At 35.6% G+C, this 18510-nt stretch overlaps 1 protein-coding gene across 1 annotated transcript in view; it reads left to right on the forward strand.

The window, feature by feature from the left end:
• The window catches only part of LOC132555807 (U1 small nuclear ribonucleoprotein 70 kDa-like), a 95112-nt gene extending 80054 nt beyond the window's left edge, over positions 1–15058 (forward strand). The window contains exons 7-10 of the mRNA XM_060220170.1: positions 2712–2813; positions 10867–10939; positions 12002–12156; positions 13002–15058. Of these exons, the coding sequence (XP_060076153.1) occupies positions 2712–2813; positions 10867–10939; positions 12002–12156; positions 13002–13366 (695 nt within the window). The 3' untranslated portion in view covers positions 13367–15058. The remainder of the gene's footprint in view (positions 1–2711; positions 2814–10866; positions 10940–12001; positions 12157–13001) is intronic.
• Positions 15059–18510: the final 3452 nt, after the last annotated feature.

Below are 18510 nucleotides of genomic sequence, written 5' to 3' on the forward strand. Positions count from 1 at the left end.
AAGAAATAACTCCAGTAGTGTGCTGTAGTAAACATAAATGGGTTTACAAATGAATGTTGAAAGAGCATACATGATCCGTTAAAAAAACCTATACATTGGGCTGCATGAAGTATTTATCTGTACATAGATCATGAACGAGCAATAAAAACAGGGTTAAATTGTATTTTTTTGCAGTTTTAGTGCATAATCAATTTTCTTTTTTTGCATTCCTTACTTAAGAGTGGAATAATTTACAATTTTTTTACTTGTCTAAATTTGAAATGCTCGAACTCTGAATTTTGTAGAGGTATTTTTGTATTGTTTTGTTTTACATAAATGGTAAGTACAACATATAAAAAAAGTTATACCGTGTTCCAGTAAAATACAGTTAAATTGGTAAAGTACATCAACATACAACTATCATTTTTTAAAATTTATTTTTCAATTTCAATTTAGTATTCGTTATTTAAATACATATTTTATAAAGTGATATCTCCAGCAGAACTAATCCGTTTCCTTGTTATTTTCACTTCAGACAGATGAGGTGGTGAACTTGATGGCAATGCCAATCATGTTCCTTTGAAATTATTGCTGGCCACTCACTATAGGTTTGTATGGGAGTGGTAAGACATTTAGTCCCATTACCCTACAGTAACCTTGGCAACTCCCACATGACCTCTTCAAAAGTTCTATAAAATCATACATAATTTCCCCATTCCTTTGAAATTAAGTATATTTTTTTTCTTCAAATTTTTTTTTTTTTTTTTTTCGTTCTGCCGTTCAAGTTACTTCTTTCAAAGATTCCCTTTTTCCATGAATCAAAGATAAGATCTCAACTCTGAATGACCTGCCGATTAGTTTTGTCCAGTGATTCAAACCTACCATATCAAGTTTAAAGAATCTGGTATAGGATATGCATGGGGTTTTTTAAGTTCATATCAAAATTGGGATGAAACATTTAAACGTGTTCAGCTACGTACAACTAAAATTAGGTCAAGGCCACAGTGGTCAGACCTTGATGGCTGGTAATCTACATAATTGATACTGAATCATTCTTGTGGATGTTGATGGTAAGCAAGCTCTATTGTATTTCGGGATGGAATTACATCATTGTGTGTTAGAGAAGTTCTGCACCAGTCTATTTTCAAACTTGGTATTTATGGTACGTATATTGTTTCAAATCGGTTTCAAGCTGAACTTTGGAAATGTGTGTTAGAGGAGGATGGGATGGAATGGGATGGGGGTTGGGGAATGTTCATATGAACTGTCAGGTAAGACCTAAAACTTCGTGGAAGTTCTTCGGTGAAACCAACATGACAGATTTTACAAGATTTCAAGAAGTAGTGTCTTACTGCAACCGAAATGGAGAAAAGAAAGTTTGGTTTGATAATTTGAAAAAAAAATATATATAAATAAATTGGGTTGACGTAAGTATCTTTGGTAAGTTTTAAAAAAAAAAAAAAAAAACCATCAATATGTACCGGGTAAGTTACTATAGAATCGGGTAAGTTAGTAAAAATAAAAAACAGAATGGTAAGTTGTTAAAAAACAACAAAAAAAAAAGTTGGTAAGTTTTGAATAGAAAAAAAAATTGGTAAGTTTTCAATTAAAAAAAATCGGGTAAGTCTATTTTTTAAAAAAAAAATATGTATGGGTAAGTTGAAATTATATCGGGTAAGTTGGAAAATGATTTTGGAATCGTGGAAAATTTGCTCCCCTGGCTTAGGACATGGCTCTCTCCATCATGCCTGCCAAAACCTCGTCCCTGCTGTCTTCCAATTGTAAATTCAGCGGAAATAGGACGTCCTGCGTAAGTTTCCCGATAATTGGAGTATCAGTTGATGTTGTAGTTGTTATGGAATAAATCAAAAAAAAAATTTTCAAAATTAATCCCCCCCCTTTTTTTTTTATTTATTTTGGTTTCCCCTTTGAGGTAGGTATGCTTGTAAATCCCATACAAAATGAGACAAGAGTTTTGGCCAACAAAACACTGTATTAAGTAACAATAGTCATTTTGCTAATAATTGTTCATTGATTTCCAGGCAGTAGAATGCAGAATTATGACATTAAGGTGTGCTGAAGATATAAATGAAGCAAATTCTTCCCAAGAAAACAAGAATATCATCACTTTAAAAAAACCTGACTCAGATGTTGTAAATTTGAAATAACTCGTTAAAATTCTTTTTAATTGTTTGGTTGTAAACATTGGTAGGTATATAAAGGAAGGGTTTGCTTGGTTGATATCAAAAGCACCTGGTTTCATTTCAGCTTAAGTGCCAAACTGTACAACAGAATCAGTTCCCCTCTAAGCTTGAGTGAACTAAACGTCACCAACAGTTTAAACCATTTGGTTTCTTAGAGGGGAAATGATTCTGAGTAAACTTCCAAGGATTTTCGTTTAAATTTAAATTACAAAAGACGAGAATTATTCAACGCTAATAAGTTTAATCATTCCCAAACTTTGAGAAAAAAAGAACTATAGATTTGTTAAGAATGAAAAACGGATGGAGATTATAAAACTGTTTCGGTGTTAAAATATGATGTACCATGTGTTGGATGTACAGGTGAGTGTCCTTTACAGGTAAAAGATGCGACACGATTACCGTGACAGGAAGTTGATTACTTACAGTTTGGTACACCTTAAAACACTCCTATGAATACTGATGTGGTGTGACATGATGCCTTATACTTTTATTCATTTTGCATATTTTCTTGCTTCAAAACAAATTTAGCTGCCTACAAGCATGCAGATGGAAAGAAAATTGATGGACGACGTGTACTTGTCGACGTGGAGCGAGGGCGGACAGTGAAAGGATGGCAGCCTAGACGCTTGGGTGTGTACTCTTTACTTGGCTTCAGTGACAATTTTTCCATGAACTGTTAGTTTGTTCATCAGTACAATATCTTGATCAAATTACTTTTATCTCTGTTCTTTTATGTAAATCATAACGTACCAGACAGTTATGAAGAGAAATCCTGTTAGCTAGTGTTCACTATTACATTCTGTAGGGAAAGTGATTTGTTGATTTTTTCAAGATATAAATCTAGTTATGAAATTTTCATTATAATGTCTATATCCCAGTAAGCTTATGGTAATTTTTTTCCCCTTCTTTTGCCCTTTCTGTACAGATCATTGTTTGATGACCTTTCTGTACAGATCAGTGTTTGATGCCCTTTATGTACAGATCAGTGTTTGATGCCCTTTCTGTACAGATCAGTGTTTGATGCCCTTTCTGTACAGATCAGTGTTTATCAGTGTTTGATGCACTTTCTGTACAGATCAGTGTTTGATGCCCTTTCTGTACAGATCAGTGTTTGATGCCCTTTCTGTACAGATTAGGTTTTGATGCCCTTTCTGTACAGATCAGTGTTTGATGCCCTTTCTGTACAGATCAGTTTTTGATGCCCTTTCTGTACAGATCAGTGTCTGATGCCCTTTCTGTACAGATCAGTTTTTGATGCCCTTTCTGTACAGATCAGTTTTTGATGCCCTTTCTGTACAGATCAGTGTTTGATGCCCTTTCTGTACAGATCAGTGTTTGATGCCCTTTCTGTACATCTGAGGTTAATCATCTATATATTTTTGTCCTTAAAGCCCTGTTTGTGCTTACTGTTTGTAGTACATCTAACCTGTTTGATTTGCTAGACACATCAGACTTTATTTCTGTTTTGTGTACCTTGTAACTCTCGTTACACTGGTGGTAATACTGGTGAGGCAGCAATTCGCTCGTAGAAAGTTGCATGGTAAATTACGTATGTCTTACTAAAAAAAAGTTCATTTGTTCTGTTGAAACAGTGGATTTAAAAAAAAATCGGTGGATGTTTGAAACATTGAACCCATTGGATATAAGATTTAACACATCCTCGTCTGTGAACTACCAACAGATGGATTCTTAAAAATTCGAAAAAAGAAAAATGAAAGAAAAAAATGTAAAATGTATTGATGTCAGAAAAGACTTCTTGTAATGGAGACTTATGTGTAAGATTGTTGTCGGGTCTTTCTGAACTTGATTGAAGTACACACAATTTCTAAATTACAGAACAAAAGCTTTTACATTTGTATAAGAAGTCATATGCAGTAATGTTACATGAACTACTCTGTCCTTACACCAGTGACAGGTTTGATTATGGATAGAGGTTATAAACTATTTCATAAGTCTAGAAGGAAGTGCATTGATTTTGTTGAAGGGGCCTTTGATACGACAGCTGTCATATCTGTAAATATCCAAACACCACCATTTCTAGTATGGAATGTTGAAATGCAATACTTCATCTCTTCAGATCATGTTCAGCATTATATTTAATTTGTTCGATATTTGATGTCCTAACAACAGTTTAGGTATTATGAGGACCATTTCCAAAATCCAGAAATGATTGATCAATAAACAGACATTTTTATAGTGCTATCACACTGAAATGTCACAACCTAGGTTCGACATCATGACAGCCCAACTGTTTACATGATGCTGATAAAAGGCTAACCATAGCGCTGAACGATAAGTAGTAAATACCAATTCTGTAAACATTGCTTTTAAATCTCTTGCTCAGGTGTTAAAATCCATAAACTTCCTTTCTTGAATGATGTTTTGCCTCGTTAAAAGGCTGCAGTAGCTCATTGTGTTAGAGCATTGGCCTGTGGTAACGTCAGATTACTCAGGAAGCTGAGAAACAGAACAATTTATGCTAATACGGTTGTGTCCTTATGCAAGACGCTTTACCGGACAACATGCAGCTGGCCTCCTGTATGTTGTTCAGGAAAGTGACCACCAACTTCTGTATGGATACCCTGCTCAAAACGACCCTGGCTGTTCAAGGAACATTAAACCCACCAAACAAACATTAAAGTCCTTGTTTGAATACACATATCATAAAACTACATTTTCTTTGTAGTTAGCATGTTTTAGGAAACTTGTATCTGAAGCCTTGATAGTTTCGATGATTTATTATCACGGATAAAAAGAATCGGCAGAATCTCATTATTCTTGGTAATTTGATAATATTGCCTGTAATAAATTGTCCATAAATAAGAGATGTTAGAATTTCATTTTCTTTTACATTGTTTCCTTATATATTGATATGTAGGTACTCCAGACTCTCATGTTACAGAATTATTGAAATCCAGTGTTAAAGTTTGTAGTTGTTAAGTCCTGGCCATTGTTTTGATTAATCTACATTGGAGCAGGAGTGTCCTTTGTTTCCATAGTCAAGACAGAAATAATTACTTTAAGTTTCAATTCAAATTTTTTCATCTAAACATTTGAATTGACTTTCCTTTCAATACAAAAAGAAATTTATATTGATAATCTTACCTGCCGACACATCAGCATACCCCAATCCAATGTTTACAGCCCTGTGAATACTTGGGATACCAAAAAACATTGGCTCGTGTCTTTAGATTTCATCATCAAGAAAAAAACTTTTGTAAATCCCAGAAATACATTTAGTTTTATCCACAGATTATTGATAGAACAGGCCAAAAAATTTTCTTCATTGGAGCCAGATATCATCGAAAATCTCCGACGTCTTGTTATGGAAACACATTATGTGAGCTTTCCTAGGCTGTATACATACTTTTGTAAAGAGCAGACAAATAATTTTTCTGGGGTTCTTACTTCTATACAGGGTACAAATTGTATATTATCGGGAGGTCAAACTCTTTATATGGAATCACATCAACCGTCCGAATGGAAATTGAATTAATCAGAGTTGGGTGGTTAAGGATGTAATTGGCGCTAATATCGTATTTTGATAAATATGTGTGTAGGTCTCTTAGAAGAGAAGATTCTCTCGCTTTTTGGTGGCTAGCCAAAGATATTCAATGAATATCAATCTGGTGGTTAATCTTTCCTTGAGAAGCGGTTACCATAGGGAAGTTATACCAAGAAATATATTGTCATTGATATATATTCATCATCGCACTGACGACGTGACCTAGATTTTCTAGGTATTGCTGATGTCTCTATAGCAATGGCTGTATTTGGTTAAGATGTCTGAACTATTGTCTCCTAGGTAACATCAAAGCCTTGACAACAGAGGTTGTATCGTTGGTTTTGTCGAATTCTTTCCCTCGACATATTACTATTATTAGTTTTAAGATATGACACATTATAGGACTTGAGCTAACTACAACTAGAATGTTTTCAATGACCTATTCGCTCCCTTGCTTCACAAGTATACATGGCGTATTTGCTTTTTTTTTGACACTAATGTCAGTCCTACCATTTGGGAATTATATACTCTGTATGAAACTCTGAAGTTCTGACCTAAATATTTGTCACGTTTAAAAGTATGCGCTATAATACACACATTGTCCATTCCTGAATCACTGATATTTTTTTTACCAGATATTTAGCCGAAATAATGCCATTTCCGTTATTGATTTTTGCTAAAAAAAAATTTTAATCTTTGAAAATGCTATCTGATATATTCCTGAACACGTTTTTGCGTTTTAAAGAAATAAACACTAAAAAATAAAGACGAATAGATTAGACATAAAATCGCAAGAAAAGGAATCTCGTAAAAGGAAAAAAGTAGTTTCTAGAAATGCAAATTTCAACATTCCGGATCAGATGACAGAATATCATCACCTCCGTCTCCAGATTCAAGGTAGGGCTCTTGGAACCTGTTAATATGCCTAGTGTGCTTCCGCTGGGTCACATTTCTTAAGAAATCGGAAGTCAGCACTAATGGGACTCTGTCAGAACAGTCTTACTTGTCATCTGGGATTTCATAATTGGAAGCCAAATGCAGAAATGTTGTCGGAGCCCAGCAATATATAGGATGTGTGATGCTTGGTGTCACACCAGAAATAAACCTAGAGATGAGAGGTAGTTTAAGGTTTCTTTCTAGGTAACTCATACACAGTTCGCCTTGTTCGCGTTTCACATTCACCCATGTATAATATTATAATAAATGACTTGACGACTAGAGGCATGTCTTTTTTAGTGTGTGTGTTATTGATAAGTGCAGTATTAGGAAGCATTTAAGCTCACAGATGGAAATTGCTATGCAACAGCCATTGACAAGACAATGAAGCTTGCAAAAGATTCTAACAGTTCTAGATTGATTTGAGGAAATGCGATAAATGTAAAAAAAATTATCTTGACTCAGGAACATAAATGTCTTTCTTTTAGCATCAACTTATATACATTTTATGAGGAATTTGTAATTACTTTAAATTGATTAAATTAAATTAAATTAATTTAATGTCGAGATCCTGGACTTTAAAATCAGATAGATACTAGCTTAAGTCTTATCCATGTTTAAGTTGATTTTGATAACGGTAAACATGGGATGTAAGACACACATTATAAATTTGTGATTTTGATTCAAGTTGAGTTTAGAATCAGGGCCATATTTCAGGGGTCAAAGGGCAGAGGATTGAGAGTTTTGAATATATACATGTAGGGAAGATAATAGAGATTGAAATTGTCAATCAATTCTTCAAAATACATCTGCTGTATGTTTATATACCTGATCAGTAAGTCTGAAGTCATTGCAGCCATCTGTAATTAAAAGACACATTCAGCAGCAAGATGACTACAAGGCCTAATCAGGATATCAACCTTGTGCAGTGTAGTCATTGCTAATTACAGCATTTGAAACATCTGCACAATGTCTTGAATTGTATCTGGTTCGATTTTTTTTTTAAAAGAATACAACCCAAGGCCAACTGTTGCCATAATTATGTGACACTGAAACTTTGAAAAATTTATTTTGCACAATGCCTCAGCATTAGTTTGGTATTGACCAAATCAGGCTGCACTGATAAGGTAATTGGAAATTGATTGCGTCTTGAAATGATTTTTTCATGGATTTCATGATGTTAAATTTCACTGCATGCATATCACTGTTCCACAGATAGGAGCAAAACGCATGTTAGTCACATCTTAATGGGACAATCCATACATCGGGAAGTTCAGTAAATTGTCTTAGCTCAGGATAATGGATTTTGCCAAACAGTTTACTTTTAAATTCTCTAAAAGATTCGGATTTATTGTAGATATATCACAGTTATGTCTGTTTGTTTCCTAATAAAATGCCTTAACATGCACTGGGAAACATGAAACTGCACGTCTCAATGTTATAGCACAAGATGTCTGTAATTCTAAACTATCTAGCCCAGAAATCTATATGGAAATTAAATACAGCTCAATATTAGGAAATATCTTCAAGTAGCGATTATACCTGGTAACAAATGGTTATCTTTGCCCTATTGTGTCTGTGTTATTGAGACCCGAGTTTGATGATCATTAAATTCTACTTTAGGATGGAGTTAATAAATAGATCAATTTTAAAGTCTGTTAAACAACAAACTGTTGTTGACATGTAAACCATTACATAGGTCAAACTTCAATAAGTTTGGTCAATCACGTTTTGAGAGATTACTGTTTTTAATCCGCCCAATAATTCTTCTCTGGCGGCTTAAATTATAAGATTTTATGTTCAGGTAATGGTTGAACTACTGGACAATGCAGCGATGAACCTTACATGCGAGTCCTGTACTCATAGAATTTACATTATATATGTAACATGTTACATTACGGGACCCAGTGGTTTAAGCGATGAAGTTGAAGTGGACACCTGAAATTAAATTTTTTTCATTTATTTTATCAGTAATGTGATTCTTTGGTCATAACATTGAAAGTTATCCCTATCGTATCTAACTTTGTGTGTCAAAAATCAATATACGTGGGAACATGAATTTAAGGTCATCTCCAGCCTCTAGTTTGACCTTTAGTGGATAGGACTTTGCTGTCCTCTGATTGGTCAGTTTTGAATATATTTATCGTATATATGAACGACAGAATTATAAATTGTCACACTTTTAATTTTTCAAGGATAATTTTATCATTTTAAATTTGTGTTTAATTAGTGTAATGGTCCCTAATGTATCAATACAAACTGTCAGAACACTTTATCATGCAAGTTTCTCATCATCATCATTTGTTTTCACTTTCAAGCTTGATTAACATCACTCAAGTTACTTTATCTCATAAGCGAATTTGATCAAACTTCACTCAAAGGTCACTATAAAAATACCGTAGATGAATCATGTTTCAGGCTGAAAAGGTCAAGGTCATTCTATAGAAACATAAAACGATTTAGTGTCATTATCTTTAGAAATTTTTCAGACATTGAATTTTTGTGTCTTTGATATTTACATGTCTTAAGACATTTTTCTAGTTTTTAAACTATTATTGATGTTCGTTTATTGTTCCACATTAGACACAAGATAGGGTCACTCTGGACATGACGCTGACAGACAATCACATGTAGAGACTTTTCATAGAGCTAGAGATAATTATAATGTCTGTTGTAGGCTGTGACCCTCCTTGCAATGGTGGAAGTAGTGCCCTGTGAATAGTCTGGCTGTCTCCACATCGCACTGCCTTCATTAGTGTATTAGACCCAAGATTATGCAATATTGTGTTTTGTCACCATGAGAAAATTCTGTTGACGAGATATATATTGATTCTGCTTAGGCTTCTGTCTGCTTTTTCAGCCGTTAACAGGCAGAGATTTTGTTTTCCCAATTTCAGCAAGAACTTAATTCAAAAGCTTTTAAAAAACTTTTTTGTACACTTACAAATGGGAAGTATCAGTCAGGAATACCACTTTAGTAGTCAGTAACTCCTGGAAAGAGACCCCTCCCTCCCAGCCCCCACCACCACCATCATTTTCACCGGGAAACAACTGGGTGTTCACAATACAATTAAAAAATCACACAAATTATTCTATGTTCATGTACTTTTAAGTCTTCTGTCATCAGAAAGATGGCTTATCAATTCACACTTCATCTACGATTTACCAGTTTCCATTGAATAGTACTGGAGGGATCTTACTGAATTTCAGGTGTCAACAATGCATGTTACACTTGATCCTAATCATTTCCAATTTTAAAACTAATTGGAAAACAAAAATGGACACCTAGCATCCATCTTGAATTACCGTGATTAAGAATTGTTTAATCCCTTTCATTTTGCCAATTGTCTAGGTATGGTAATTACTTCTTTGGTCCTTAGTTGTGGATGTTGAATCTTGAAATTAAATAGAACAATAAATATGTTAACCGGTAGCCATCTTGGGTTGAACTTTGTTAATACTGTTTCTCAAAAATTACATGAAATTGATTCTTATTAAGATTAATTTGCTAGCTGTATTTATATCACTGTGAGATCAGATAAAAGAGAGGAAAGAAAGATCAGACCCATAGCAAGTAGAAACATTATTCCACGACTGACATAACAATCCCTTCAGAACCTCTCTGACAGGGTTAGAATATTCTCCTCAACAACAGACAAAATTTACACCAATAATAAGTATGGGTGTGTGCGGTAGCAGACATGTGCTTAATCAGCTGTTTGATACATGGATACAGTGAGAAGGCATTCACATCACAGCATTCAATATGCCACTGGTTTGGTGGTTATAGAGTGAAAATAACTAGCTTCAGGCCCATTTGTGTAGTCAGATCACTTTTTGTAAGGACACCAGAAAAATATGTGTGCTCTATTGAATCGGCCATGATTTAAGGAGGGAGTTTATAGAATGGGGAGAAAAATCCTGAGACACAAGGTTTAATTAATGAGAACTGATATTTCAAACACTCCTTTGAAATGATTGACAGGAAGTTATTTTTAAGGTGATTTGATATAAGCTGTTAAATCTCTAATATTCTTTTCTTCAACTTTAAACTACAACTCTTGAACAGTTCTTCCTTATATGACCGAATTTCTTGTTTGAAGGTTCTACAATTTGATTTCATATACCTTTTACTTGAAGTTTTATTTCATCCTAAACAAAGGGGCTTACTTTGTACTCAATACTTAAACTTGCTACTGAAGATCTGACAGATCCAGTGAGAGTCATGCTTGTGTGTTATAGGTGGAGGTCTCGGTGGTACCAGAAAGGGTGGACCTGATGAGAACACCAGATTTTCTGGACGAGATGAATACAGGTAAATCAGTTGTAACAGTGTTGAGTATTTGTTGTGTTACTACAGAAACAAGAATTGAAAGACATAGTTAAGGATCCTGATTTGGCCAAACGCATTCATTCTGTTGATACACCCAACCCGGCATTTGCAGCAGTATTGCTTCCTTTTTTTACCTAATGCGACACATGCCCACTCTGCTAATCATTTCAGTTTTGGTCAGGTTTCAATTTACTGAGAACAGAATCATGAATATTTGAAGTGTAACAATTTCTTTTTTTTCTCTCTCTTTCTCTCTCTCTCTCATTACAAAACCACCCCCAAATCGCTATTTGAAAGCTGCCAAACCTGACCATGTTGTTTTGTCTCATATACAGTAAGGGGGATAACTCTCAAAAATTGTGAAAGGTATTTATTGAGCAGATGCCGGAAATCTACAAAGTAATTGTAGGTTAGAAAGAAATTTTTATTCCAGGGGATGGAGTTTCTAGAAACAATAATTTATTTATTTTTTTTTAGGAAGGATTACTGGAATTTCTAGTATATAAATGATCTTAAATAAGTTTTCCTTCATATTAGATTTTATGATACAAGTCTTACTTTGCAAGCCTTGGTATAATCATTTGAAGTAACTTTAGATTATTTGAAACCATGAGCTAATACTGTTTTTGATGAGTTGGCAACTAGAAGTTTTTAGCTTGAATTTTTATGTGCTATTAACGCCATAAATCCTTAGTCCTAAATCTCTTCTGATTGTCTCCTGCATTTAGGAGGGATGTTACAGCATTTGTTTGTTGAAATTTTATTGATATGCATCAAAACTTTATTGTTATAACATCATGACTAAATAAGTGCATATTCCACATCTCTTCTATATTGTATGTTTCAACAATATAGTGCTAAAATTTTCATGTAATGTTTTTAAATTTTAACATGTTTTGATGTGTTTTTGAATTTGATAACCTTTTGGCCACTAAAATAACTTGTGTCTGAAGCTTTTAGTGTAAACTTTGGAGATTTCTGTTAGAAAAGTGTGGTCGCTGATAGTGAGTTGTGCATTTATGGATTTGATCCTCTTGTTAACAGAGAACGTGACAGTTCACGAGAGAGAGGAGGTGGAGACAGGAGAGGACGGCCCAGGAGCAGATCCAGGGAGAGGCGTCCTCGTTCTCGCAGTCGGGAACGCGAGACTGCAAGGAGGAGAAGCAGAAGCAGGGAACATAGGCGAGGCATGGATGAAGGTAAAATTGGCACAACTTTTTACCATAAGTATTTACATGTAGGTATGGTGGCCATATTGTTTTAGAAAAGTGAAACAAGGCTTTTAGTTACCTTACATATATGTATACTAGCATGTAATGTAGGTATTATCCAGCATCAGCTAATGACAGGTTTACATTGAAGGAGATATTTGTTAAACTACATCTAGTTTAGATATATTACTACACTTCAAATTTATCACCACTATATACCCAGAGTGATAAGTAATCATGTTGTAAGTGTTACTGGGAAATATTTATAGGTTCATAGCAATTGTTACCAGAAAAAAAGGTAGCAAAACCATTACGGCATTTTTACCATATCTTTATCCTTTGATCTCTGGAGGATGACACTTCTGAAGGCCTAGTATTCAGCAAGAGTTATCTTTCTTGTGACTGAATTGGTTGATTGGTTCTTCGTCAAGTACATGATTTTGACAACAATAGTCTATTTGGGGTGAGGAGAGGCAACTCTCACTCTGTTCGTTATTATAGTGTGTGGTTTTCTAAAGATCTAAATTTTATGTTGTCTGATGTTAAATGAAAATTGCTTGATGTTAGCACTCATTGAAAATATTGGTAAATTCTTCTTTCCTTTACAAGTATTATGGTTTGAGATGGGTAATCTACATATTTCACCTGTGGATCCATTCAGTGTGTTTAAAACTATCAGTTGTATGATAAATGCTTGGGAAAACTAATTCTAAAATGATTTAGAATGAAAAATGATACCATCAGTCAACGTACAGTGTTGAAAATCATTTCTCGCTTAAAACAGTACATCTCTTTTTAACAAAACTATTGGATAGTATTTTTTCCCCTTTCAGAAGAAGACAGGAGCAGGAAGAGGGGAAGAAGAAGTAGGTCTCGAGACCGCAAACAGAGGAGCAGGTCACGTGACAGGGATCGCAAACGCTCGCGTCGTAGTAGGAGTCGAGATCGCGGTGACCGCCGCCGTGACAGACAAGAAGGCCAGCCAGATGAAGTCCTGCAGGATATGCCCCTTGATTTTGATGGAAAGATTCACATAAAACAAGAGGATCAGAATAAGGGTTACCCTGATGAGGAACCCAACGGGTTCCCCCGGGAATTCCGAGAGGATGCTGAAGGGAGGCAGCCACCACAGTTCCCGCCACAAGAAGAGAGACCCCCAGAGGACAGGTTACAGGAAGAGCAGGCATACCAACAGTGAGGAACAGCTAGCAGATGATGAAACAAATTGAAATTACACTTCTTTTGTTATATCCATTCGGATCAAAGCACTTACATTTTGTGGAGACTTTGTCTTGTTACAGCTTAGACAGTTAATATGCTTGATATCACCTAAGTATTGTTTAGGGGAGTTAGTCCTTGTTTATTGGTGAACTCTTTACCTGTACATTCTGCAAGTTTTAAAGAGATTATTTGGAGTGGTTGTTGTATTGTGATTAGTAGCATTGGTGTGTACACTATCCTGAAACACATGCTAAAACATTACAATTTGGGATATGTGCTTAATGAGGCTTTTTAGACTTTTTATATCCAATTTTAATTTTTCAGAAGAACAGTTTGAAATTTTTCAACTCAATGTGACCAACACTTGTAAGGGATAAATCTGAATCGCAACCATAGACACTTTTACTATGTGTGTTTACATACATTTGAAATATTTTGCATGTCTCGGTTTCCTTGGTAACAGAATTTAGATTTTATATATATAGAAAAACTATAATATTGACATTTAAGCTACTGCATTAATTAATGACAGTTTAGCGTCAATTAATGAATTTCAATTATTGCACTTTTGGTCTGACAATCTGCCCAGGAAAGTCCAGAGTGAGAGGGCTTGAATTGTTTGTAATCAAAATAAACTTTGATCAGCTCATCATCAATCCACACCACAGAGCTTCTGTAAAGGTTTCCACATCTTTCATTTAGGTCTGTTATAAAGGAACATGTTGAGATTTGGGTAAATGATGGAAATTGGTTAAGAAACTGACTTAATTAAGGGTAAAAAGGATTGGAAATTTTAAGATCTTTTTTGTAAGGAAGAAGGAGTAAAATTTGAAAGCTAGGAATGAGTTTGATAGGGCAACATGATTTCAAAGCAATGTTGAGAAAGAAATCAAATCTGTAGCTCTGTGTCAGGCTACTCAAAGTTGTACTTTATAGTATAGGGAAGGATTCAGCTATCGAGGATAGTGTCCAGTCTGTTATGTTTTACCATTGTTTATAAATATAATATGTTATGCAATAGATGATTTTCAATCATCCTGTCTTGGTATATATATTGTCACAATCATTTTCATCATTATTACATTTGTGCTGTAGTCTGTGTCTATAACATTGTCATCAATCACTGTCATACACATCAGCTGACACATGCTTTGTATGTACTGCAAGCTAGACAGTAAATGCTCTTAGTGTAATTTTGCTGTACAGTGAACACCGTAAAATGCTGCCGGGGTGATGTTAATAAAAAAACATTGTGTGACGTTATACCGTATCACTTAGTCCCCCAGACTAGTGTGAGATTTTATTCTAGATATGTGGCATGTTAATGTCTCCTGGGATAAGCCTTCTAATAGATGTTATATCATGTATCATACGCTATGACCTCATTAGCTTGCCTCATTTCCATGAAGTTTCGGCTACATCTCTGTAATCATGTTTAGTCATTCATTTAACCACACAAAGCCCACTGGATCAGAGTTATGCAGGGGTTTTAGATAAAGAGCCATTCGTGTCAACTGGTACCAGTTGATATGGTTTGCTATTGAGTCGTAGGAATATATTGGAGGAAACCGATGTGATTAGGGCTCCAATTTAAAATTGTAGCAAATTGAGGTCATTTGAACATTCTAAATTATTGTATTGTCAAGTGGTGAATAAAGTTGTTCCTGTATATACTGTGTTACTGTTTTAAGTATAATAAAGATCAAACAATGGTGGGTACCAAGATCCCTCCAGGATCTCCTGTTGATTTCTGCTGGAAAACATCTGAACCGTTTTCAATGAAGCTTGGCAGAAACCTTGCATGGCGAAAGATTGATCAAAGTTGTAAATTATATGGTCCCCATCCCCCAGGGGCCTAAGGGGCAGTGACAAAAAGGGTCAGATTGACTGAAATTTTTAAAAAATCTCCTCAATACCCAAATATGGTAGAATCTAGTACTCTTCATGGATGGAAGTGTCTTAAGTTGCTTTAATAGATTCATAAATTTCATGACTCAAAGGTCACGCATTTACCCCTGGGGAGGGGGTAAATTTTTCTAGTTTTATGTAGGAAAATTACATTTTTGAGCATAATTTGTACATTTTCTATTAAAAAGAAATCTTAGTTAAGATTGTTAGTGAAGGATGACAGATCAATGTTATGCATATATTACCCCTGGCTGCCCCTTAGGGCTGATGGGTATGGCCAAAAAGGGGTTGTATTGACAGAAATTTTCTCGATACCAAAATATAGTAACCTTAAATACCCTTTGCGAATGTAAGACTCTTAAAGTCTTGGTGAGACATAATGACCGAGTGAGACCTGGTCAAAGTCAAATTAAGATGTTTGTAGAGAAATGTGTTTCCCTATTTTAAGATATGGTTCAAAGCTTGCTTTCCTAATGCTGTTTGACCAAAGAGTATACATATCAAAAATGTTTTCTTGTAGGACAGTCTCTAAAACATAGTCTTGTATACAAGATGACAGGGAAGGCAGTCACTAATACATTGTCCTGTATACTTACCGACAGGGAAGGCAGTCACTAATACATTGTCCTGTATACTTACCGACAGGGAAGGCAGTCACTAATACATTGTCCTGTATACTTACCGACAGGGAAGGCAGTCACTAAAATATTGTCCTGTATACTGGTCAACCGGGAAGGCAGTCACTAAAACATTGTCCTGTATACTTACCGACAGGGAAGGCAGTCACTAATACATTGTCCTGTATACTTACCGACAGGGAAGGCAGTCACTAAAATATTGTCCTGTATACTGGTCAACCGGGAAGGCAGTCACTAAAACATTGTCCTGTATACTTACCGACAGGGAAGGCAGTCACTAATACATTGTCCTGTATACTTACCGACAGGGAAGGCAGTCACTAATACATTGTCCTGTATACTTACCGACAGGGAAGGCAGTCACTAATACATTGTCCTGTATACTTACCGACAGGGAAGGCAGTCACTAATACATTGTCCTGTATACTTACCGACAGGGAAGGTAGTCACTAAAACATTGTCCTGTATACTTACCGACAGGGAAGGTAGTCACTAAAACACTGTCTTGTATACTTACCGACAGTAGTGCCTTTGGTTCTGGTCTTTATTATTCATCTGATGATTTCTTGAAAGTAAATTTATCTTTTATTATTTCAATGCCAGATGTAGAGAAGTGAGACGAGTTAGTAGATATAAAAATAAGGCCAGGTCACCGACTAAATAGGCCAGGTCACCGACTCAATAGGCCAGGTCACAGACTCAAAAGGCCAGGTCACCGACTATATAGGCCAGGTCACAGACTCAAAAGGCCAGGTCACCGACTAAATAGGCCAGGTCACCGACCCAATAGGCCAGGTCACCGACTAAATAGGCCAAGTCACCGACTCAAAAGGCCAGGTCACCGTCTCAACAGACATTAGCCTGAGTATCCCGGTTAATCTGGCTACACACGAGTTCAAATGAAAGAGCGCATATAAGGAACAATGCAATGGATTCCACCATCAAAATACTCTAAATCTGAAGGAGGGACACATTTGTAAAGGCAAATATGAGCTGCCCTCGGAGACTCGTCATAAAGACGCTAAAAATGAAGATATCGGCTGTCTTAGTGGGAGCAGCAATGCATTTTGTACTTCATGGTTCTGATACGCAGAGCCGAAATCTTAAATAAGTTAAATACATTATGTTTGATCGGGTGCTAGCGCAAAACAAAGCTCAGTGTGACCAAGCATTGAGTATTAAAACCAATCTGCCGTAAAATAATTTTCACAAATTAGATGTTCGTATTTCGTGTCACGGAGATACGGTTTGCGAAAATTGGGACCAGTTGGGTGTCAGTAAATAGCATCAACATGCAAGGACATGTCTCACATTTTATTGCAAAAAGTTATAAACAAGAACCAACCAGACACTAAAATGAAAACAAGTATAAATAAGTTCTCAGTTTCGATTGCTACCAGCAACTTGTTTTTTCTTACATCGATATCAGCGTCATATGACGAGCGGCTTAAGGTCACAGCAAGCAGGATTCTATTGCTTGGATGAGATTGATCGGTCTTTCATATTTTCTTGTCTGCGGCGAGGAGATATTAATACATCGACAGAACTGGTGATTACACTAACAAAATACGGGACAAACATTTAATTTAACGTTATGTATTCAATCTGGTGTCGTGAGACAGGTTTAAGGGATATATTGTACATAACACCGCGCATTCATAACCTGATGAATGATTTTTTACAGGGAGTAAGATCAAATATAAAGACATCTACGGGCTTCTGTCTGCTGCTAAACACGGACAGAGACACTCCATCATATCAAAACTCGACCTTACATTACCAGAGAAAACATGGACTGACTGTTGATAAATTAAGTAATTAGGTATCAGAAATTGCCGCGTGATGCTCTTATTGGTTTTTGAAATGAAATTAACACGACGTTGGGAAGACCTTGGATTGAATGATTGAACAAAAAATCGTAAATGGAGAGAGGACCTTGACAGGTTTAGTAATAGACCTCGTACAATTATGCCTTCAAATAATTATGTGATTTACAGAATAAAAACAATCATCATCATCATCATCATCATCATCATCATCATCATCATCACAATTATCATCACAATTATCATCATCTTCAGCAGCAAAACAGCGTTGCCGGCAGTTCAGCGATGACTTGAACAAAAACTAGAAATATCACGTTCCCAATGGAGACTGCATTGAGAACAGCAGAATCAACGGTTCTACTAACGAGCATTGAATAAGCCCAGCATCATAATGCATAAGGGAATAGATTATTACCTTATGAAATCATTATGACGACTATAGAACTTCTCATTATGTTCATCAATTGCATCTTTAAAAAAAACCTTGTTATGAGATGTCGCAATTACCGACAACTTGCAAGAAAATCGTGATATTGAGATCAAGACCTTCTCGAACACTTTCTTATTTTTCATGCTGTTTTCTTCAGTAGTGTTGCTCCTTTGAATGACAAAAAAAGTGACTAAGTATGATTGTTTCCTTCATGTTTCGCAAGACACGTTCGGAATTTTGTGGTAGGCTTAGTACCATTTGGTTTTCATGGTATCTCAGAGATTCTACCAGCAAAGTTGTAGACACGAACAGAATTTTG

Source organism: Ylistrum balloti, unplaced genomic scaffold, assembly GCF_031769215.1.
Source record: "Ylistrum balloti isolate Yb309-2 unplaced genomic scaffold, AGI_CSIRO_Ybal_v1 Utg370516, whole genome shotgun sequence".
In the NCBI taxonomy this organism is placed as follows: Eukaryota; Metazoa; Mollusca; class Bivalvia; order Pectinida; family Pectinidae; genus Ylistrum; species Ylistrum balloti.